At 37.3% G+C, this 23,869-nt stretch overlaps 1 protein-coding gene across 1 annotated transcript in view; it reads right to left on the bottom strand.

Moving 5' to 3' along the window:
* Positions 1 to 12,987: 12,987 nt before the first annotated feature.
* The window catches only part of UBE2W (ubiquitin conjugating enzyme E2 W), a 69,912-nt gene continuing 59,030 nt past the window's right edge, over positions 12,988 to 23,869 (bottom strand). The window contains exon 6 of the mRNA NM_001433514.1: positions 12,988 to 20,533. Coding sequence (NP_001420443.1) covers positions 20,520 to 20,533 — 14 coding nt within the window. The 3' untranslated portion in view covers positions 12,988 to 20,519. The remainder of the gene's footprint in view (positions 20,534 to 23,869) is intronic.

The following is a 23,869-nucleotide window of genomic DNA, read 5'->3' as shown; positions in this document are numbered from 1 at the left end:
CAGATACTCACCCAGCTCCATGGACACATGTTAGATAATTTTTGTGGCTGCTTTGGGAGTATAGTTCTTTTCCAGGGGAGTGACATCAGCAACAAAGCTGAATAGATGTCCCTCATTCATGCCCGCCCCCCCAACAACAACAATTTGGCATCCATCCACAGACAAAAATAACTTTGTGGGAGCTGTGGGATCCAGCACCGTATGCAAAGGGACCTGGGAGGGGTCTTGCCCACCTGTGCTTTGTGTAATGGGCATTCAGTCCCATCTGGGACCCTGCAGTGTCCTGTGAACTGGCCCCAGCCCCTTTCAGCCACAGTCCAGGAGTCCCTGGAGAACACTGTCTTAGACAATCATCCATGAATGACAGAGCCTTTGTGGAAGTACAGGTTTCCAGCAGAGAAGTTCTGGTACACCAATGGGGCAAAAAAGTATGATTTTGGATGCATTGGAGAGGGAAAAAGGAAGAGTTTGAGTTTACCCACATTACCCCACCCACAAGCTCAGGATGAAGAGATGTCTTCTCAGTCAGAGATTCCTTCTGCAGGGGAAAGTGAGAGCATATGAGTGAGTGCTGTCTTCCTCAGCTGGGCAGGATGCTCCAAAGAAGACCATTTCTCTCTCACTCTGTCTCTTATTCTATCCAGAGCGTTGACTCAAGAGCTACATGACTAGGGGGAGAGAAGAGACTGGGAGAGTGGCAGATAGGACTCTCAGAGGGCATTAAAGGGATGTGGATCCTACTAACTGGGTTATGGACTCCATCAAGAAGCCCACCTATGAGCTGCTAGGGACAGCTTGACCATGGATGCCCCCAAATCACCCATGGGTACCCCCAGCCCTCCACTTGCACCCCTACCTCCTGCCCAGTGGCCTGCACCCTGTGCATGCTCCCAACTGGTGGCAAGATCAAACTTTGGAAGAAGACCAGTGAGCTTGAGCAGAAAGCTGGCCCAAATTTGCAGGCCAGGGAGAGACCACAAACTAGAGCTTTAGCTCCAACTTACAGAAAACAAAAGAGTTTGCCAGCACTTGGCATGATTAAGAGAAGGCATATAGGCTTAAGAATTCTGCCATAATTGGGAGCAAGAAGCATGGAGCAGGCATATCCATAGAAGATCTGAGAAAGCCTCAGAATCCTTAGGAGGGCTGATGGAAGATATTTCTCTCCCATAGACAGTTACTAAGGAGGAGGTGACTGCTACTTCAGATGTGAAGACAGCAATATAAAACTCCAAGGAACATGAAAAATCAAAGAAACATGATACCACCAAATGATCACAACAATCTTCTAGTAACTGATCCCAAAGACATGGAAATCTGTGATTTATTAGAGAAAGAATTCAAAATAGCCATTTCAAAGAAGCTCAATGAGCTATAAGAAAATACAGAAAGACAATTCAATGAAATCAATAAAACAATATGTGAATAAAATGGGAAGTTTGACAGAGAGAGAAATCATAAAAAAAGAACCACACAGAAATTCTGGAGCTGAAGAATGCAATGAATTAATAAAAGAAAAAAAGGCAATAGAGAGACTCAACATCAGAATGGATCGAGCAGAAGAAAGAATCTGTTAGAAGACAGGAACTTCATCAGAAGAGAACAAAGGAAAAAGAATTAAAAAGAGTGAGGAAAGCCTACATGATCTATGGGATACAACCAAAAGAAACAATTTACAAATTATTGAAGTGCCAGAAGGAGAAGAGAGGAAGAATGGGGTAGAAAGCTTATTTAAAGAAATAAGGGCAAAGGACTCCCCAAATCTGGGGAGAGATTTAGGTATCCAAATTCAAGTAGCTCATAGGTCACCAAACATACTCAACTTGAAGAGATCTTCAAGATACATTATAATGCTAATGTCAAAAATAAAAGACAGAGAGAATCTTAAAAAGTGGCAAGAGAAAAGAAGCTTATGAGTAACAAGAGAACACCCATAAGGCTATAAGTGGATTTCTCAGCAGAAACCTTACAGGCCAGCAGAGAGTGGAATAATATATTCAAAGTGCTGAACGGAAAAAAACTGCCAACTAAGAATATTCTGTTTGGCAAAGTTATCCTTCAGAAACAAAGGAGAGATAAAAATGTGACTAGACAAACAAAAGCTGAGGGAGTTCATCACCACTAGAACTGCCTTACAAAAATTGCTTAAATGAGTTCTTCAAGCTGAAATGAAAGGACACTAATTAGTAACATAAGAACATATAAAAATATACAACACACTGGTAAAGGTAAATATATAGTCAAATTCCCAATACTCTAATACTGTGATATGTAGTTTGTTAACCACTTAACTTTAGGATAAAGGTTAAGACAAGAGTATTAAAAATAACTATAGCTACAATAATTTGCTAATGAATACACAATATAAAAAGAGGTAAATTGTGACATCAAAAACAAAAAAAAAGAGGGGAGTAGAAGGGTAAACTACTTGTATGCAATCAAAGTTAAGGTGTTATCAGCATAAAATAGACTGTTATACTAGCAGGAAGAGAAGTCAAGAATACAATCCCACTTACAATTGCAACAAAAAGAATAAAACATCCAGGAATAAATTTAACCAAGGAGGTAAAAGGCCTATACTCTGAAAACTGTAAGACATTATTGAAAGAAATCGAAGAAGACATAAAGAAATGGAAAGATATTCCATGCACATGGACTGGAAGAATAAACATAGTTAAAATGTGCACATTACCTAAAACAATCAACAAATTCAATGCAATCCCAATCAGAATCCCAATGACATTCTTCACAGAAATAGAACAAAGAATCCTAGAATTCATGTGGAACAACAAAAGACCCCAAAGAGGCAAAGCAATCCTGAGAAAAAAGAACAAAGCTGGAGGCATCACAATCCCTGACTTCAAAATATACTACAAAGCTGTAGTAATCAAAACAGTATGTTACTGGCAGAAAAACAGGCACACAGACCAATAGAACAGAATTGAAAGCCCAGAAATAACACCACACATCTACGGACAGCTAATCTTTGACAAAGGAGCTAAGAACATACAATGTAGAAAGGAAAGTCTCTCACGGTGTTGGGAAAACTGAACAGCCAAATGCAAAAGAATGAAAGTAGACCATTATCTTACACCATTCACAAAAATTAACTCAAAATGGATTAGACTTGAAGGTAAGACATGAAACCATAAAACTCCTAGAAGAAAATTTAGGCAGTATAATTTTTGACATCGGTCTTAGTAATATCTTTTCAAACAACAAATACATATATACACACAATGGAATACTACTCAGCCATAAAAAAAGACAAAATCGTCCCATTTGCAACAACATGGCTGGACCCTGAGGGTATTATGTTAAGTGAAATAAGCCAGAGAAAGACAAACATTGTATGATTTCACTCATATGTGGAAAATAAACAAACACATGGATAAGGAGAACAGATTAGCAGTTACCAGAGGGGAGGGAGTAGGGGGTAAAGGGGCCCATATGTATGGTGATGGATAAAAACTAGACTATTGGGGGTGAGCAAGATGCAGTTTATACAGAAACTGATATATAATAATGTACACCTGAAATTACTCAATATTATAAACCAATATGACCTCAATAAAATAATTTTTACAAAATAGACTGTTATATCTATCAGATATTTTGTGTAAGACTTATGGTAACCACAAAGCAAAAACCTACAGTAGATACACACAGGATAAAGAGAAGGGAATCACAGCATAGCACTACAGAAAAGCATCAATTCACAAATGAAGGCGGAAGAGAGGAAAAAAGGAACAAGGGAACTTTAGACGACCAGAAAGCAATTAATAAGATGGCATTAGCAAGTCCTTATCTATCAATAATTTCTATAAATGTATATGGATTAGATTCTCCAATCAAAAGACAGAGTGACTGGAAGAACTTAAAAAAAGACCTAACTATATGCTACTCATTTCAGCTTTAAGAGGCTAACTTCAGCTTCAAGGACACACATAGGCTCAATGTAAAGGGACAGAAGAAGATATTCTATGCAGATGGAAACCAGAAGAGATCAGGGTTAGCTACACTGATATCAGACAAAAACAGACTTTAAGTCAAAAACTGTAACAACAGACAAAGAAGGTTATTATATAATGATAAAGGAGTGAATTCGACATAATAATTGTAAATAAATATGCACCCAACATCAGAACACCTAAATATATTAACCAAATAGTAACGTATCTGAAGAGACAAATAGATATTCAAGAATAGTAGGAAACTTCAATACCCTACTTTCAATGATGGATAGATCATCCAGACAGAAAATCAATAAGGAAACGTTGGATGCGAACCATACTTTAAACCAAACGAACTTAACAGACATATCCAGAATGTTCTATCCAACAGCAGCAGAATACGCACTCTTCTCAAGTGCACAATAACCATTCTCCAGGGTAGATCCTATGATAGGTCACAAAATAAGTCTTAGCAAATTTAAGAATAATGAAATAACACCCAGTGTCTTTTCCCACCACAATGGTATAAAACTAGAAATTAATAATAGGAGGAAAACTGAAAAATTCCCAAATATGTGGAAATTAAACAAACACACTCCTGAACAACCAATGGATCAAAGAAGAAATCAAAAGAGAAATAAAAATATCTTTAAACAAACGAAAAAGGAAACACCACATACCAAACCTTATGGGATACAGTAAAAGCAATTCTAAGAGGGAAGTTTATAGTGATAAATGCCTACATTAAGAAAAAAGAAAGATCTCAAACAGTCTAATTTTACATTTCAAGGGACTAGAAGAACAAACTAAGACCAAAGTTAGCAAAAAGAAGGAAATAACAAAGATCACAGCAGAAATAAACAAAGTAGAGACCAGAAGAAAATAGAAAAGATCAATGAAATTATGAGCTGTTTTTTGAAAAGACAAACAAAATTGACAAACCTTTAGCGAGACTAAGAAAAAAGAGAGAAGACAAATAAATAAAATCAGAAAGATGAAATATTACAACTGACATCACAGAAATACAAAGGATCATAAGAAACTACTATGAACAATTATACACTAAGAAATTGGAAAAACAAGAAAAATGTATAAATTCCTAGAAACATGCAACCTACCAAGACTGAATTATGAAGAAATAGAAAATCTGAACAGACCAATAATAAGGAGATTGAGTCAGTAATCAAAAATCTCCCAAGGAATAAAATCCCAGGACCGGATGGATTCCCTGGTGAATTCTACTAAACATTTAAAAAAGAATTAATGTCAAATCTCGAACTCTGTGAAAAAATTGAAGAGGAGGGAACACTCCCAAACACATTTTATGAGGCTGGCATTACCCTGATACTAAAGCCAGAAAAGGACACTGCAAGAAAAAAACTACAGGACAATGTTCTAGATGAACATAGATGTAAAAATTCTCAACAAAATATTAGCAAACCCAATTCAACATCACATTAAAAGGATCATACACCATGCTCAAGTAGGATTCATCCCTGGGATGCAAGGATGTTTCAACATATGCAAATTAATAAATGTGATACACTGTATTAATAGGATGACAGATAAAAATCATATGATCATCTCGATGCAGAAAAAGCACTTGACAATATATAACAATTTTCACGATTTAAAAACATCAATAAACTGGGTATGGAAGGAACGTACCTCAACATAATAAAGGCCATATACAACAAACCCGCAATTAACATCATACTCAATGGTGCAAGGTTAAAGGTTGAAAGCTTTTTCTCTAAGATCAGGAACAAGACGAGGGTGCCCACTCTCCCCGCTCCTACTCAATATAGCACTGGAAGTCCTAACTAGAGCAATCAGGTAGGAAAAAAGGAATAAAGGGCACCCAAATTGGAAAGGAAGAAGTAAAATTATCTTTTTTTGCCGACGATATGGCCATATATATAGAAAGTCCTAAAGACTCCACCAAAAAACTGTTAGAACTAATCAATGAACTCAATAAAGTTACAGGATACAAAGTCAACATACAGAAATCAGTTGCATTTCTATACACTAACAACAAAATATCTGGAAAAGAAACAAAGAAAACAATCCCATTCACAACAGCATCAAAAACAATAAAATACTTAGGAGTGAGGAACTGAACAGACATTTTCCCAAAGAAGACGTACAAATGGCCAACAGGTACATGAAATGATGCTCGACATCACTAATCATTAGGGAATTGCAAAGCAAAGACAACGAGATATCACCCTGCATTGTACGAACGGCTGTTATCAAAAAGACAAGAGGTAAGTGTTGGCGAAGATGTGGAGAAAAGGGAACCCTTGTGAACTGTTGGTGGGAATATAAAATAGGTACAGCCACCATGGAAAACAGAATGGAGTTTCCTCAAAGAATTAAAAATAGAAGTACCATATGTTCTGGCAATCCCATTTCTGGGAATATATGCAAAAGAAGGGAAAACAGGATCTCAAAGAGATGTCTGCACTCCCATGTTCACTGAAGCATCATTCACAATCGCCGAGATATGGAAACAATGTAAGGTCCATCTATAGATAAATGGATAAAGAAATTCTGATATATATAAAATGGAATATTATTCAGCCATAACAAAGAAGGAAATCCTGCCATGTCCATTATTTCATGCTAAGTGAAATAGGTCAGACAGGGAAAGACAAACACTGTATGGTATCACTTGTATCTAAAAAACCTGAACTTGTTGAAACAATGATAGTTACCAGGGCCTGGGGAGGGGTGGGGAAATGGGGAGATGTTGGTCAAAGGGTAGAAACTTCCCCCTATAAGATGAGTAAGTTCTGGGATCTAATGTACAGCATGGTGATTACAGTTAATACTACTGTGTTATATACTTGAAAGTTGCTAAGAGAGTAGATCTTAAATGTTCTCACCACGGAAAAGAAATGTTAATTATTCGACGTGATGGAGGTGTTAACTAACCCTATTGCGATAATCATTTCACAGTACACGTGTATCAAATCATCGCATTTTACACCTTGAATTTATACGATGTTCTATGTCAATTATATCTCAATAATGCTAGAGAAAATTAAATTAAAAAAAGTATGCTTATTTTCCTCCATTATTAGGCTCTGCGCACTATGGGCCTGGCAGCTAGGAGAAGAGGTGGGGGCAGGTCCTGAGGAGGCTCCCTGATGGATCCTTTCACAGTGGAGGATATGCTAGTTGTTAATAGGGAGGGTTGGGCCATCTCTACAGGCTCTAAAACTTCAAAGGAGTCAAGGGAGCCACAATCTTTGGAGTCATCCACCCAGATGTCTCCCTCCCATGTGTCAGGGTCTCAAGTTTTCCCAGTTGGGGCCCTGACCTTGGCTGTATAACAGAACTGCTTCAGACAATTGTTCAAATGTCTTTGAAGCTGGTCTCTTTTAAATTCTGACTTTCATCTTAGGCTTTTCCTGCTATTCCACTGCCGGAGAGAAGACCATCTTTGTCAGTTACCAAAGAGGCACTCTGGCATTCAGTCTCAGTTTTCATTTGCTTGTTAACTGCCCAAACTTTGCATTACCCCTCTGTAGGGGATGGTATGTACTGAATTGTTTCCCCCTTCCCCCCCCAATTCATATGTTGTAACCCCAACCCTCAGCATCTGGAGCTGGGACCTTTAGGAGATAATTCGGTTTAGATGAGGTCATCAGAGTGGGCCCCTCATGAAGTATTTAGTGCCTTGTAAGAAGAGGAAGCGATCTCTCTGTCACTCTGTGAGCACACAGAGAAGAGGTCAGTTGCTTGCAAGCCACGAGAGGAGGCCTCAGAATGAAATCTACCTTGCCAGCACCTTGATCTTGGACTTCACAGATTCCAAAACTGTGAGAAATAAATTTGTGGTTTTAGCCACTCAGTCCCCAGGATTTTGTTACGGCAGCCCAAGCAGACTAAGACAGAGGTCAATACAGCTTATTAACTAATACAGCCAACTCCATTGTCCTTGTATTCATTGTCCCCCATATTTTTCAAAGGCTTGAATGACAGTACTTACTGGCCAAGGTAGTCTCCAATGGAGCATTCTTCCAAATCACCACTCATGAAAGTTTTAGTAACTGGGCCACGTAACACCTGTGGAAGGGCCTATCCATACCCCACATGCCACCTGGCACAGGGTCTTCACTGTCACGGAGACACTGAGTGACTGGATCTCAAAACCCCATCTTATCACTTTCTTATTTACTTATTTCTTTCAAGGGAAGATTCGCCCTGAGCTAACGTCTGTTGCCAATCTTCCTCTTTTTTTTTTTCCTCCCCAAAGCACACCCCCCCCCCCCCCCCACCGCCCCCCAGTGCATGGTTGTATATCCTAGTTTTTGTAAGCCCTTCTAGTTCTTCTATATAAGCCACAGCATGGCAACTGACAGACGGGTGGTGTGGTTCCATGACCGGGAAGGGAACTGGGGCAGCTGAAGTGGTGAGAATGCTGAACTTTAACCACTAGGCCATCAGGGCTGGCTCATCATCTTCTTCTTGACCACACCCAGTGCCAACTGTTGATTTGGGTCATCGAGGAAGCAGACACTGGAGTTAGGAGGGCAATAGGTTTGTTGGGGGAAGGATGTGTGTAATGTTTGTGAAAGATAAAGAGGAGGATCCGGCTGGGGAAAGCAAACCAGGGTGCAGACTGGAAACCTGTGAAGGGAAAGAGGGGCGAAAGCAGATTTGGGCAGAGAGAGCGTGAGACTGAGATGCAGATCTGACGAAGTCTCACTCACCTAATGGGAAGATGGAGAGCAAGGATCGCCTATTAGAGCAGCCCCACATGGGGCAGAAACGGCAGGCTCCCACCATGCTCAGTTACTGGCTGGGGCTGCTTCAGACAAGTGTGGCTTTTTTAAAAGCACCTTTGACAAGCTTGACCCTACAAAAGAATGACGAAAGGATTTGAAAACGTTATCACGTGAAAAACCGGTGAGAGAGATGTTTTCCTGAAAGAAACATGTTCTCAAAAAATCTGGAAACATCTGGAGAAAGGACTAGGACTTATTCTATGTGTCTCCAGAAGGCAGAACTAGAAAAAAAGATGGATAATGTGTATGATTCCTACGGCACCCGTAACAAAGTATCACAAACTGGATGGCTTAAAATAACGGCTATTTCTTCTCTCGCAGTTCTGGAGCTAGAAGCCGAAGATCAGGCGTCAGCAGGACTGCGCTCCCTCCAAAGGCCCCAGGGAGGAATCCTCTCTTGCCTCGTCCAGGTTCTGGTGGTTCCCAGCAATCCTTGGTGCTCCTTGGCTTGTAGATGCATCGCTCCATCGTTACATGGTGTTCTGCCCCCATGTGTCTGTGTCTCTGCGTCTTCTCCAATTCTTAGAAGGCCATCACTCATATTGAATTAAGGTCCACTCTACTCCAGCACGACCTCACCTTAACTAATTGCATCTTCTAAGACTCTGTCTCCCACTAGGGTCACATCCTGAGGTACTGGGAGTTAGGACTTCAACATATCCTTTTGGTGGACACAATTCAAGCCATAACCGATATCACGGAGGCACATTTATTTGGAAGAACATATTTGTTGTCCTAATATTTATTCAAAAGTGCAATAATTTTCTGAGTTAGGTTAATTCTCATCAGTGAAGGTGATTATGGGTGATCACTTAAAGGCATTGAGAAATACTTAACTCATTGGTTAGGTTATTGGACTAGAAAACATTTTTAAATAGAAATATTTAATATTTTTATATTTAAATACTTTTAAATAGAAAATATTTTTAAATTCCTTTCCAGCTAGTCAATAGGCAATAAGCTGATGAACTGAGTAAAATTACATCACACTAAATATTTCACTACCATTGCCACCTAGAAACTTCAGTTCACATCTCCACTCACTGACTAGACAGTCACGTGTTGCTTAACCACGAGGATATGTTCTGAGAACTGCGTCATTGGCGACTTTGTCATTGTGTGAACATCAGAGTGTACTTACATAAGCCTAGATGGTATAGCCTACTACACACCTAGGTGATTCGGTACTAATCTTTCAGGATCACCGTCATATATGCAGTCTGTTGTTGATGGAAACATGGTTATGTGGCATGTGACTACAAGCTACCATACTTAGTGCTATGGGGGAACACAAACATATCTTTCCCAAATTTGCTCTCCTCCTCACGCTTTGGTGAAAGTCATCACTCTCCACTCAGTTGTCCAAGCGAAAAATATGGAGGTCATTCTAAGCATAAGCATATTGACTTAGAGCTGGGATCTTGGAGTCAGTCAGACTCAGGTTTAAATCCCAGTTCCATCACCTTTAAGCTGGGATTTTGGGCAAGTTGATTATAATTGAATTTGTCCACTTTCTCATACTTCATTTCAGGCCATCAACAACCTTTGTCTTTATTATTGAAAGCCTCCTAATTCTGTTTAATTGAGGTATAATATTCAATAAATTACAAATATTTACAGTGTGCAATTTAATGAATTTTAAAATACATATACATCTGTGAAACCAAGATCATTAAGAACATATCCATTAACTCCAAAAGTTTGTTCATGCCCCTTCCCACAACCCCATATCCTCAGGCAAACAACTGACTTTTGTCACATAACTAAGTTTGTGTTTTCTAGAATTTTATGTAAATAAAACCATATAGTATGTATTCTTTTTTTGTCTGGATAATTTCATTCAGCAGAAAAGAAATTTACCAATGTTGTTAGAAGTATCAGTAGTTTGTTCCTTTTTTATTGCTGAGTAGCATTCCATCGCATGGATATACCAAAGTTTGGCTACCCATTCACTATTGATGGACATTTAGGATGTTTCTAGTTTGGGAATTTTACAAACTTGATACAAATGTTTGTGTACAAATCTCTCGTGGACATATGCTTTCTTTTCTCTTGGGTAAATCTCTAGGAGGGAAGTGGTTCATTGGTATAGCAGGTACATGTTTAACTTTTCAAGAAGCTGCCCAACTATTTTCCAAAGTGGTTATGCCATTCTACCTGGCTATCAGCAGTGTGGGAAAGTTCCCGTTGCTTCACATCCTCGCCAAAACTCGTTCTGGTTGGTGTTGTGGGTCTAAGATTCATTTTGGGTTGATTTTTGTATATGACACGAGGCAGTATTTCTATTTTGCAGGATGCTTTTCAAACGCTCTAGTACCATTTGTTGAATAGATTCTTTGCCCCTAGAAATGCCTTGGCATCTGTTGTGAAAATCCAGTCCCTTTTTATAGACTCTCTTCTATTCCATTGATGTATATGTCTATCTTTATGCCAATACTTTACAATAAATTCAAGTCATTATCATCCTTTGTCTGGATTACCAATAAAGCCTCTTGTTTTTTGTTTCCCCCCCTCCAGTTTTGCGACCCTTCAACACTCTCTCCAGACTACAGCCTAGGTAACTTTTCTTAAGTGCAACTCTGATTCCATTAGTCTCTATTGCCCATGAGATAAAATCAAAACTCTATAACCTGGTCTTTTCTCTTCTAGCTCTAGTTTAATTTCTTGACTTATTTTTACCACTCCCTCATCCAAATTCCATGCTCCAAACACACATGTTCTCTCTCATCCTGGGCTTTTGCACTTGCTGTGTGCCCTCATCTTTGCTCTCCCACTGTTGGAAACCCTTATCACTTCCCCTAGAATTTTCCTGGACTTCCTTAGACACCTTTGATTGTTCCTACCTTGATGCTCACTCTGTGATTACCCCATCACACCAAGTGTCACACTATTTCAATTACCCATTTGTCTTACCTGCCAGATATAACCTCCTTGAGACCCGGCAGGTATTCAATATTTGAATGAGTATAAAGATGAATGAGACAGGTCCTTGTTCTTCAGAAGCTCCCAACAGAGTGGCACGCAGACCAGTAAACTACATATCGTGTAACTCCCCACCCCATACCTCCAATGCTTTCTAATTCTGTTGTTTCAGCTGGCTCTTTATCATGGTGCCTTTTCTTTTTTTTTTTTTAGAATGTGATAACCTTTGTGTACTGGTCCCTGTATTGAAATAAATCATGTATAGGGATAATTTGGGACCTAGAAAGAGAATAGCTTCCTCCAGAGAGGACTTTCATCTGCTTGTGGTCACCTCCTGAGGACACTACCAATCAGGGACCTCACCTTAATCGAAGTCCAAAGCTTAACATTCCCCAAACCACTCCAGGGCATAAATCGGAACCAGGACTGCTTCCTTGGTGACCCTTACTCTGGGGATGGAGCTCTACTGGGTTCTGGCTTTAACTTAGTTTAGATGGATGGGATGTTGGCGCAGTGGCTCAGGTTCCTTGTTTCAGCATATCCTCAGCTTTGTTTCTGGGCAACCTTCCCTGTGATATTGCCCACACAGTGGCTTAGTCGCATAATTTCCTCCCAGTTGATCAATGCCCTGAGGACAAAAGGAATTTTGAGTGCTAGGCTCTTCTCTGCTTACTGGAAACTCTAGGACCAATTTCAATTTTCGCCTGACTCACAAGACCCTACATCATTTGGCCTTTGGCTTCTGCTCCCCTACTGGCTCACTCCCCCACCCGGCCACATCATCCTCCAGGCTGACTTTCATACAGTCCTGTCCTAGGCCTTCTGGACTTGTGACCTTTGTACCTGCCTAGAACCCACCTACAAAGTTTCTAACTTTCAAGTCATGATAGTACTTTTTGCAAACTCGTTTCTGTGACTATCAGAAACTGCCACTTATCTACACCTCTTTGGGTTTACCACTTTTAATATTGTATCATTTTCCTATTTCTTATCTATTACATAGGCACTTTGAAGATAGATGCTTTCTCTTATCTGCCATCTTTGACACAGGAGAGGTACTAAGTAATGCTTAATGTCCTTTTTTAATCTTACTGATTGTTTGGCGTAACTTTATGATCTTCAGGTTCCTCAGATGCATTTAGTTTAAAACAATTATACTCTTAATTTGTTGACTACATTCAAGAGAAGCAATTTACCTCAGAGATAAGGCAAGGATATGAGAAACGCCCGTTTGTTTTTTTTTTTTAAATAAAAGCAAGCAAAACCAATGAGGAATGGTTAATGATTTACTTCATAATTTTTTCACTCGCTGGGACAAGAAGGGTAAGGTGTTGTACTTTAACGTTTCACACAGATGGTAGTTTAGATGCATGTTTCAAAACTGCCAGAGCCTGAACAAGTTTTTTTTAAAAAGCTAGGTTTACAAAAATACAAGTACAATCAAGTTAATTCAACAAACATTTATTAAAAGCTTATACGATAGGTATTATGTGCTATGTGCTGGGACACAAACACAACAGAGACACTGTCCCTATTGTTAAGGAGTCCAAGATAGAAGACTGGTAGGGAGTGGGGAGTCAAGGAGGACAAAGGTAACTTTATAACTACATTTGAACTGGACTTTTCAGGTAGAAAAGCAGATGATGAACATTCTAGGAACAGGGAAGAACATTAGCAAAGTACAGGTAGTCTTGTTTTGCTACTGCTTATAGAACGAGGTGTGTGAACAGCTGACGAGTAGCCTGGGAAAACCAGGACCAGGCAATGAAAGGCTGTAGTGGAGAGAAGGGAGACATTTCAGAGATGTTTTAAAGATAGGTTCAAGAGCACTTGATGGCAAATGTCAGAGGACTAGTAAATAGTGTTAGATTCTTCCTTTGGATAACTAGGTTGGATAGGAATGCCATTAATTATGACAGGAATGGTAAGAGAAACATGCTTTTTGCGGGGGGAGGGATGAGAGTGGAGATTATAAAAAGTTTCTAACATTAAATTGGACACCTTTTTTGCAGGACACAGCCATCCATATTAGGTTCTCGTCTGATGACACATATCTCCCCACATTAGGTCCTTTGAAGGCCAACCACATATATGAGAAGATATTTTCTCCTTCAGTTTCTTATTTCAACTTTCCTTATTAAAATATTTGTATACTCCACTGAACTGTAAAGGGCACAAAGTTTTCTCACATATTTTGCCTTAAGCAAACATGTAAAAGAAATCTCATAAGCAATTTAAGATTTATTGACAGCGGTTCCCAACAAGACAAAGAACCACTGAGGCCTTGGATCATATCATCCAAGCACAGAAAATCCTTAGCCGTTGTCATTTGACCCTTCAAATTGGTTCATGTTTAATTTTGCTGTGTGTTATACTAGTGTGAAAAGTACTAAGGACTACAGGGAGGACTTCCACAGAATCACTTATCCACAGTAGCTTAAACAGGTGGAGAAAAGTCACACCTTCTATGAGAGGTAGAAATTATGTTAAGAATTACAATGAAGAGAGAGAGAGTGTCATCAAAGTACAAAGGAAGATGGATCTTGCATTTACCTAACCAGCTACTAATCTAGTTGTTTAGGACTGCAGAAACACCTTGTTGAGATAAGATAGTTTTATATGGTAGTGTGGCTGCCACAATGAGGAGTAAGGTGCTCGTGGAGCAAGCAGAACCCCTGTGAAAAGAAAACTTAGAGTACCAGCAGAGCATACTGAATTTCTTCTTGTTAGGAATAACTGAGATGCGACGGCCCCTTCCTTCTTCTTCTCATTTCCTTCTCTCTTCTCATAGCTTCAGGAGTCACTCACCCAAGAGAGTTAGCTGATCTGTCTGTATACTCAGGACAGCATCGGGATGCCCTTATTCTTTACTCTGTGTCCTCAGTATGGTACAACTTGAAGTTCAGCAACACCAGACTCACGTAACTCTAAGCAAGTTGCCTGGGTCTCAATTTCCATCTTTTCTGAAAATGCCCAGTGTTTAACCAGGACTTATTTAATTAAAGCATGAAGAACCACTATACTACATCAGGCTGCCCTACCAAGTAAAGAGGATCTGTTAAACAAATAAGCAGACAGCTTTAGTGAAGATCTGTGGCATTCACTTTGAAAATGGACACGGTACTGTTTCCGGAACTCTTTAAAGATGACAGTCTTTTGTAAAGAGGAACTACTATGTAACTTTTTACATTGTTATAAACTACAAAGAGGCTTAATATCTGTCCAATTTAGTATTCGAGTCTACAGGAAAAAATCAATGACAACTGCTTTATTAAAAGTTACTGAATTCCATAAACACACAATGTGATTTATATTCAACTAACAAATTTTATACATGTATTTAAAAATATATAATAGATTTATCTGTCTTAACATTTATATTCTATTTAAAAAAGCAGTAGCTTTACATATTTTACAACTTGAATTTATAAAATATATACATCCACCCTATTCAAATTCTCAAGCACAAGCTTCCATTCCTATTAATAAAACACAATTTTCATTTCTAAATATTGAGAGAAAAATGGACCAACTAAAAACAATAAATCCATTTCGACTTAAACATGCACTTAATTATTGGCTACTAGATAATTAATAGTCTATTCAAATAATTATTTTACCTCAAGCCTGACAATCAATTTGCATTTATGTAAACAATCTGTGGTTAACTATGAAGAGACTTGCATTTTCATGGTATCTGATACGATCTACCAAATTCCTTACTAGTCTTGTTTCCCACTTTAAAATCAGACAGGCAAGAGTAGTCAATCTTTCTATGTACCAGAAAATCTGACAAGTGATGTCACACCTAACAAGCGAAAGTCCAGTAAGTTTTGAAATCACGCTTTTGCCTTTGAGAAAACAGCTTAGCACTATGGTAGGAACAAACTTTTCTCAAAACCCTGACAGTGTATGTACCAAGAAACAGAAGAAGTGTTTCTCCTTTTCCCAGTCAACTGCATTCAACTTGCTTAAGATATCCCGGCTTCTATTCAGCATTCCTTTCACATACTCAAAATGGCTTCAGATATTATATTTTTTATCAACAAAAAATTTTTCATGAAAGAAGATATTTACGTATCATTCTGGAGATTTATTCCCAAATATAAGTCCCAATACTAACATATGAAAATTAAAATCACAGTAAACACCTCAGGACCATAGTCAGAACCAGAACTTCAACTTGAAGGACAGAGAACTAAGTATGAAGTACATGTTTAGCTTCCATGGGTCTCTAACAATGATGTATATATAAGCCTGTCTTTAAATTAATGCATAATTTATGCTGAGAAAGCAAAAGTCTTCCATAAATTATTCTTAAAAAACAGTTTCGAATCTCAAAATGGCTTCGAAACTTAAATGAAAAAATACTTGTTACCAAAGGAAGTAATTTAATTCACTTAGGCAATAATTAGGCTTTGGGAGGGAGAGTCATCATCTGAAAAGTAAACAAAATTCCCTCAATATTACTATTTAAGAACTAAAGTAAAGTTAACAGCTCATTTATCAAGTAGTCAATTAGCCAACAAATTTAGCAATCTACTGAACTGAGATTAGATATCAGAAATTCTATGTTATTTTATTTGTAAGAAGGAGTCTTTTTATTTAAAAAATTTCTGATGTAATTTTAATAATCTCCCTTCTCTAGATTCCCTAACCTCAAGAAAAGGAAGATGGAAAGAAGGAAGGAAGAAAAACTTAGCAGTCAGAAAGGGAAACTACTGAAGACTAAGACACTGGACATCTGTGAGGAGACAGGAAGGAAAATACAGAGGGATAAAAACCAAAAAACCAAAAAAATGGGGCCGGCCCTGTGGCCGAGTGGTTAAGTTTGCGTGCTCTGCTTCAGTGGCCCAGGGTTTCACTGGTTTGGATCCCGGCTGTGGACCTAGCACCGCTCGTCAGGCTGTGCTGAGGTGGCATCCCACATGCCACAGCTGGAAGGACTCACAACTAAAATATACAACTATGTACTGGAGGGCTTTGGGGAGAAGAAGGAAAAAATAAAAAAATAAATCTTTAAAAACAAAACAAAACAAAAAAATGACTGCAAAGTGGATGAGGGCCAGTTGGCGCAGGTTAAAGGACACCTTCTTCACAGATCTTAATCACGCCAAAGGTATTAGTGCAAACACAGAATGGTACAGTAGCTGATTTTGATAACAAGGAATCCTCAAAAGAGAAACATATGGTTTAAACTCAGTTCTTTTTGAAAACCAACTTAGATACACAATTGTAAATCTTAAGTCTTCAGCTAAAATACGTACAAAAAACTAAATAAAATTGAGATCGAGAAATATAAGCAGCAGGAACCATAAAGGCTTAGAACTAGTGACACTGAATTCTTTATTTAAAAAAAAATTTGAACACACAGTACCTCCTCTTCTTTTCTATTTTTAGGAAGAAGCATTAACAAGTTTTAAATACCTCAATTCTCAAAAAACAACAGCTTTTTAAAAAATAAGACTTGATTATCAGAAACAAGTAATGTGTGGTTACATACCATTTTCAAATCACTATTCATTTCCATTATTTGTCAATTCATCTTTGATGCAATCTGGGAACAACTGAGCAGTCACTAGACACCTGTTTTAGAATCTGAAGAAACTATTATCCACCACAGGAATCTAATGATATATATATTTGCATATATTTAAAATTTCAGAAGGGAAAAAGTAATAAACTATTCTAGTTACTTTATACCAAATATTTATATACCTAGTCAAAACAATACGGATCAAGATCTTTCTCCAGATGAATTGTCTTATAAAAGCTATTTTTCTCATTTCTTCTGGGGATTAAAAAAGCCTTATTTCCCTGCTAGCTAAAAGGAGGAATTTACACATTACAAGTCAGTCCTTTAGAGGTGAATACTAAATTCCTTAGGAGAACAGCCATAAAATTTATTTTTAAAAATTTATTTTAAAAAACTGAAAACCATTTCTCTCTTTAAAATCTATGACATTAATACCTACTTGATGGAGTAAGTTTCTTTTGAAAGGGCACCAACTTCATGATCTAAGCATGCAAATTAAGGAACTGAATGTATCACTGTCTTAACATAATTTGGCAAACAGAATGGCCTTACAATAAATAAATAAATAAATAAGAGAGAAGAGAGTGCACGTTCTCTACATGTGAAGTGTAACTCTGTGCCGAGGCAGCAGGTAGTGCCCACGGAGGGGACGTAGGGGAGAGGGAAGGAGCATGTTCCTATGTACATTTTCTTGGTATTTTGGTTGTCATTCAACAACACATTAAAGAGAAATATTCTTTTTATTATTACAAAGCCGTTAATTGCTCTCTCTAGAGCAATGACTCAGGTAAACGTCTTACATCTTTGAATAATGTAACTTACTTTTAAAACTAACTTATTAAATCTAAGTGCAAAGGAGTTTTCAAAGATTTCTAAGTTCTGGGGAGTAATGAATAAGGTGTTATCTGATTGCAAATTTTGAATGGTCTTTCTATATTTTAGGATATTTCATCTTATTTTCCTCTCATTAAATCATAAAATGTACTGAAATTATTTGGTTTTCCTTTACTTTCCTCCGCTTCATTTTAATTTATTTTATGGGATCTCTATGCAGAGAGAGAGGTATGTTAAAATACTGTTATTCGTATTAAAAAACTCAATTGAGGCTATATATGAACTATTAATCTACAGTATAGCATTGTTAATCTTTGACCTGGTATATTAATTCCTTTGGTGAATAAATGTCACAGGTCAATTCTTTATAAAAGGATTTTAGTAAGAGGACCAGCAGTATGGAGAGATTCCCCACCCTCACCTCATAAAATGATCAAGTCAATCAGTAGTTTAGAGCAGTTATGTGAAATATGAAAAACACATAATTTACAGCTGCAATTTTCATATTAAAAAGCAGTTAAAAACTAAGAGTAATTCAAAGCATTTCATAAAACATTTTCTGTGTTGGTTAAATAGGCCAAATAGTAAGACTGATAAAGAATATTGAGAGAACTTACGTATATCTAGTCAAGATAGAACAAAAATGTTTTAATTTTAAAAAGTGGTAGTTGCTAACTAGCCGTATAAACAGTGTCCACAATTTGGTGGCTGGCCATAGTTTAAATTTTTTTTTTTCAAGTTATTTCTGCAGCAGACATATTTTTGAAGTCTACCCACCCCTGAGTTCAACAATTATACTTTTTAGAGTGTAAAATGATATGCCCTTAATTAACAACATGTACAAAGCTACAAAATGTCATCTATACAGAGATAAAAACAATTTTTAAAATATTATTTGCCAATTATTGATTGGATAGTTTTGCTGGGGTACATATTTCAAACTTTTCAGTCAATTGGCTTTTATTTTTAAGCCCAAATTGATTCATATATTCACTGCAGGATATGTCAAAAAGAGTGCAACAATAGGCATTAGTAAAAATAACATTGTAGTAGAAACAGATTTTGCATATGTGAAAAGGTAATTTATAAAATACATTAATTGCTTTTTAAAAAGAGAACCTAGTTGCAGTATCATTAACTACATGGTACTGAGAACTGGACCTTTCAACAGTTTTGTTCCTATAGAAAAATTTTATCTAGCTGTAAGCAAAACCTTTTAAACAAGAAAACAAAACGAAACAAACCCTCCAGGCAAAACTGTACGCTTGTGTGAGACAGGCAAGCCAACATTCCATTCCACAGTGTACTTCTGCCTAAATTTTAAAATAAAAATGTCCACACTCTTTTGTTAAAACATTAAGCCTCTGTCAAAAATGTATTTCTTATTTTAGGGTACAGGATTGAAGGACAAGATGATACTTACAAGTAAAGAAAATTTACAAGAAAAAACTTGACAGAAGTTTTTCAATTAAAGTATTGTAACATTCAAACAAAAGAAACAAAATTGCAAACAAAAATGTTTATGGATTTTCCAAACATAAATAAACAAAATAGTGTTTAGGCAGTAGGGCTCATGCTGATGGCTAGCAGGAAGTAACAGAGTGTAATCTACTTGGAAAAATCGTTAATGTACAAATAAACCCAAATTACGGACTGGAGCAGCTTAATCACCACTGCCATTTTTCTTACTTCCAAAATAAAGCCTTGATTAAATCATTCATACCCTATATTATTCAGACCTTTACTTCAGAGACTGAGGAACTATATACAATAAATGAATTTATTTTCACCATAGGGATAACATATTGTACCTCTCTGCCAATGTTACTTGAAAACCTTCCATGTCAAAACAATTTGACAGCAGATATAAACAATTCAATAAATATGCAATGATCTTTCACTACAGTCCTTTAAAGATGCATGTTAATTCATGCTGTTAACCTTAGGCTCACAGTGCATAGAATCCAAATATAAATGGTTGGGGTGACTTTCAAAGTAATGTTGGATCCCTCACTTTATTTATAATCCCACTATAACCGATGAGTTCATTTCATAGGCCCTATCATGCATGAATCACTGGGTGGCAGGAGTTAATGAAAATTTTTCCTGTTACAACGTCCATTGCCGGCAATGAACGTTCCAAAACCGCCAAGGAAGTCATTGTTATTGCACAATACATGAGGACCTGGAGCTTTTCCAAAAGCTTAAAAAAATAAAAATAAAAAATGGAATTATATTTGACATTTCCTGACACCTGCATTAATACTGTATGACTAATAATAGCATGTCAGTTGCCTGGACTGAACCAGCGATCAACATGCGCCCAGAATGCACACGAGTAAAAATGCAGTAAAAGGAAGTAGTCTTCATTGCCTATAGGTCACTTCCAGTCAAAGGTTAAAGTTCAAAGACTGAATGATCAAAGTGCTCATTTTCTCAGTAGGACTATCTTCTGCTAGGAGGATGATAACAGTGGCATCAACAAGTATCATCTTTAAGAAAAGGAGAAAAAAGATAATTAAAAAAGTCAAGCATGCATAAGTAAAATCTGCAAGTTAGTCTAACATAAAAATAATTTCAAGTAGCAAGAAGAACATGGTGTATACGTCTGACTTGCCTCCCCCAATCCCTGCAAATAAAAAGTCCAATTTGCATTCAATTATACAGTGACACAAAACTCTCAAGTTCCATTCTTCCAGGGAAATGGTAGTTACAAATCTTAAAATGATGTATTAGTATGTTAGTTCTATTTAAAATAAATTAATATACGTTAGCACATATTCAGGATTTATCTGTCTTAAGAGAATTCTTTTATGGGCAACAATTTAAAATTGTAACCAGAGAGGAAGCAAACTCTTGACCAACACTGTCATGCTATTTAACACAGAACAATACAAGTCATGTCTTTAGTTTATGAAGAAAATAACTTCGCAAATGAAGTACAATCTCCAAATCAATCAATCAAGTTAGTTATTAATTTCTCTATAGGAAATAGGTTTTTCAGCAAGGATAGATACGTGTGCAAAGGAGGTCATTAAAAAAAATCCTATAGAATTATTTAATAACGACTTCTGGTAGCCTCAACATATTATAATTATCTAACACACATAACTGTGCTCTTGACTTATTTTACAAAATTTATTTCACAAAACATAACTGAAGGATTTATTTTGAGGACTGGTTCTTCTCCAGAAAGAAGCTTTAGAAAGAAGCTAGACTAGTGGTAACTACCCAAGAGTTGTAAAAGCTCTGAAGGAGAAAATTCTGAAAAATTGGCCAAAATATTTTACAAACCATCCCTTGTTAGGATTGACATACTGCTTATAAAACTCCCATTCATAAAGACTCAATGAGAGTTAAAAAACGGTAAATATGACTTCTATGCTGAGCAAACTAATGGACTATTACACAATCTTACACCTTAAGGGTAATCTAAAGGATGAAATAGACTAGATTTTTAAAATAAATCATATCTAAATCATGACAATCCTCTAAATAAATAAATAAGAATATCTTAAAGAAAAAACAAGTGGAGAGTTTATAGCCTCTAAATGTCACATCAAAGTATCTGTTTCTTAAATTACTGTGGAACTTGGAATAAAGAGGATATATTTGTCACGGATGCAGAAGACAAAAACATGAAGAGTTTGCTTAAAACATCACTTCTCCAGCAGAGTATTTTATAATACTAGAGTTCTTAAAATTAATACTGAAACTGATCACACTTAAATCTCTAAGCTAAGAGGTGGCACTAAACTCTACCTACAATGTCAACTACTGGGGATAAACCTGAGTATCATACCACAAGACAATGCATACAGTAAGAAAAGTGACAGATAAAATTCAACTGGAACATAATGTTACCTAGTTAACCACCAGCTTTTATCTCCAAAGACATACCATCTTTGATAGGTGGTACCATAAATGTATCTTTATCAGGTTGTTCATTCTGGAAGTTTTTCAGTACAGAAGGCTGCTGTAGAATGTGTTACCACCCACCAATGTGAGTAGAGGAGATCCATATGAAGCTATTCTCCCTATCCCAATCCCCATCTTGGGTCAGACGTTAGCATAAATTTAGGACTAATAAGACACTACCTGCCTTGAATGCTCTTATCTTTGTAGAAACAAACTTACTAAATGAGTTCTGAAGACAGAGTTCAATTGTCTCTGATAGCTGGACCACAGGGGACTTGAACATTACAAATCCATGATGGCTATATGTAATCCAGAGTCTATGAGCAAATATTTAAGCATGGAGCTAGGTGGGAGCCAAAGCCATGGCCTCTTTTTCCTCTAAATAAAAAGCCCATCACTAAGAAACAAAAAAACTCATTTGTTAGCAGAAGGAACAGTTTCATAACTAGATGAAAAGGATTATTGGATACTAGGACTAGCTTATGAAAAAAAATTAGAGTAAACCCATCTTGGATCAAGACAAATAAACATCTATAAAAGGTGGTGAAAGAATGTAATATATTTAATCTCTTGTCTAAAGTATTTGTGGCAAGAGGATGGCCTGATAAAAAAATCTCACATTAACCATTTATGTTTTTTCTGGAACTGCAGAAGCCCCTACTAAAATTATACTCTCAAATATAATATACAAATTACCAGTTCCAAAGAGGCGACACCTACCATGGCTACCTTCACTGGGCTTCTGGGAAACGTGAATGAGAGAACTATACTAGAAGGAGGTCATTTAGTTTCCCCCAGAGTCTAAGAACCATCACATTATACTGGAAACCACCTCCCCTGGATATTCCCAGGGACAGAAGACCGGAAGAAGAGGACCACGGTGCTTCAGTAGATACGCAGTGGGACGCCGCCTCCAAGACAGACAAAAACCTTTACAGTTAGGTTTCTCTCTCAACAGCTAGGGAATTAAAGTTTTCTTTTGATGAACTGATTCAACAAAGATTTCACAGGAGACAACAGAATTATTATCTAGCAGGAAATACTGGGCAAATACTTTAAAACTGACTAAAAGCTTGGACTCAGGAATTTAGAAAGTGGTTTTGTAACCCTAAAAGGTAGCACAAATAAAAAGGTTCACAACTAACACAGGTAAATCTATGGCCAGCTAAAAGGAAGGGAGAAAAGGAGTTTGTTAATATTAGTCTGAGGAATTTTATGTTCCTATCCCCTTATAATTCTACAGGAAATGTTCCAGCTGAATGGAACCAGAATGTAGTCTATAGCTTTGTAAAAAAGATATTCCTCTACTTCTCCCCAAACTACACACTCACTAGTTTACCGGACATAACATCTAAACATTATGCCAGGGGGCCGGCCCAGTGGTGCAGCGGTGAAGTGCACATGTTCCACTTCTGCTGCCCGGGGTTCGCCGGTTCGGATCCCGGGTGCGGACATGACACCACTTGGCAAAAAGCCATGCTGTGGTAGGCATCCCACATAGAAAGCAGAGGAAGATGGGCATGGACGTTAGCTCAGGGCCAGTCTTCCTCAGCAAAAAGAGGAGGATTGGCAGTAGTTAGCTCAGGGCTAATCTTCCTCAAAAAGTAAATAAAAATAAATAAATAAATAAAAATAAACATTATGCCAATTTACTTCCTATAAGCCTAATTTTCTGGAGCCAATAGTCAATAGCAGTCTTCAGCTATACTGTTCAATTCTCTATCACCTTAAGGAAAATGCTTCTGGAACCACAGATCTGTACTCCCATCTGTGGAAAGCAATCATTTATGAAACAAAGTTGTATATGTTTAATATTGATCCCATGAAACAGACTGTATTAATGGATTCCAGTTGGCTATCTCATTGAAATATTTTTATGATCACATAAAAACATACTTTTTATCTTTCTC

Source organism: Equus caballus, chromosome 9 (assembly GCF_041296265.1).
Source record: "Equus caballus isolate H_3958 breed thoroughbred chromosome 9, TB-T2T, whole genome shotgun sequence".
NCBI classification, from domain to species: Eukaryota; Metazoa; Chordata; class Mammalia; order Perissodactyla; family Equidae; genus Equus; species Equus caballus.
Note: the sequence above shows the minus strand (reverse complement) of the source record. Positions and strands in the feature narration are given on the sequence as shown.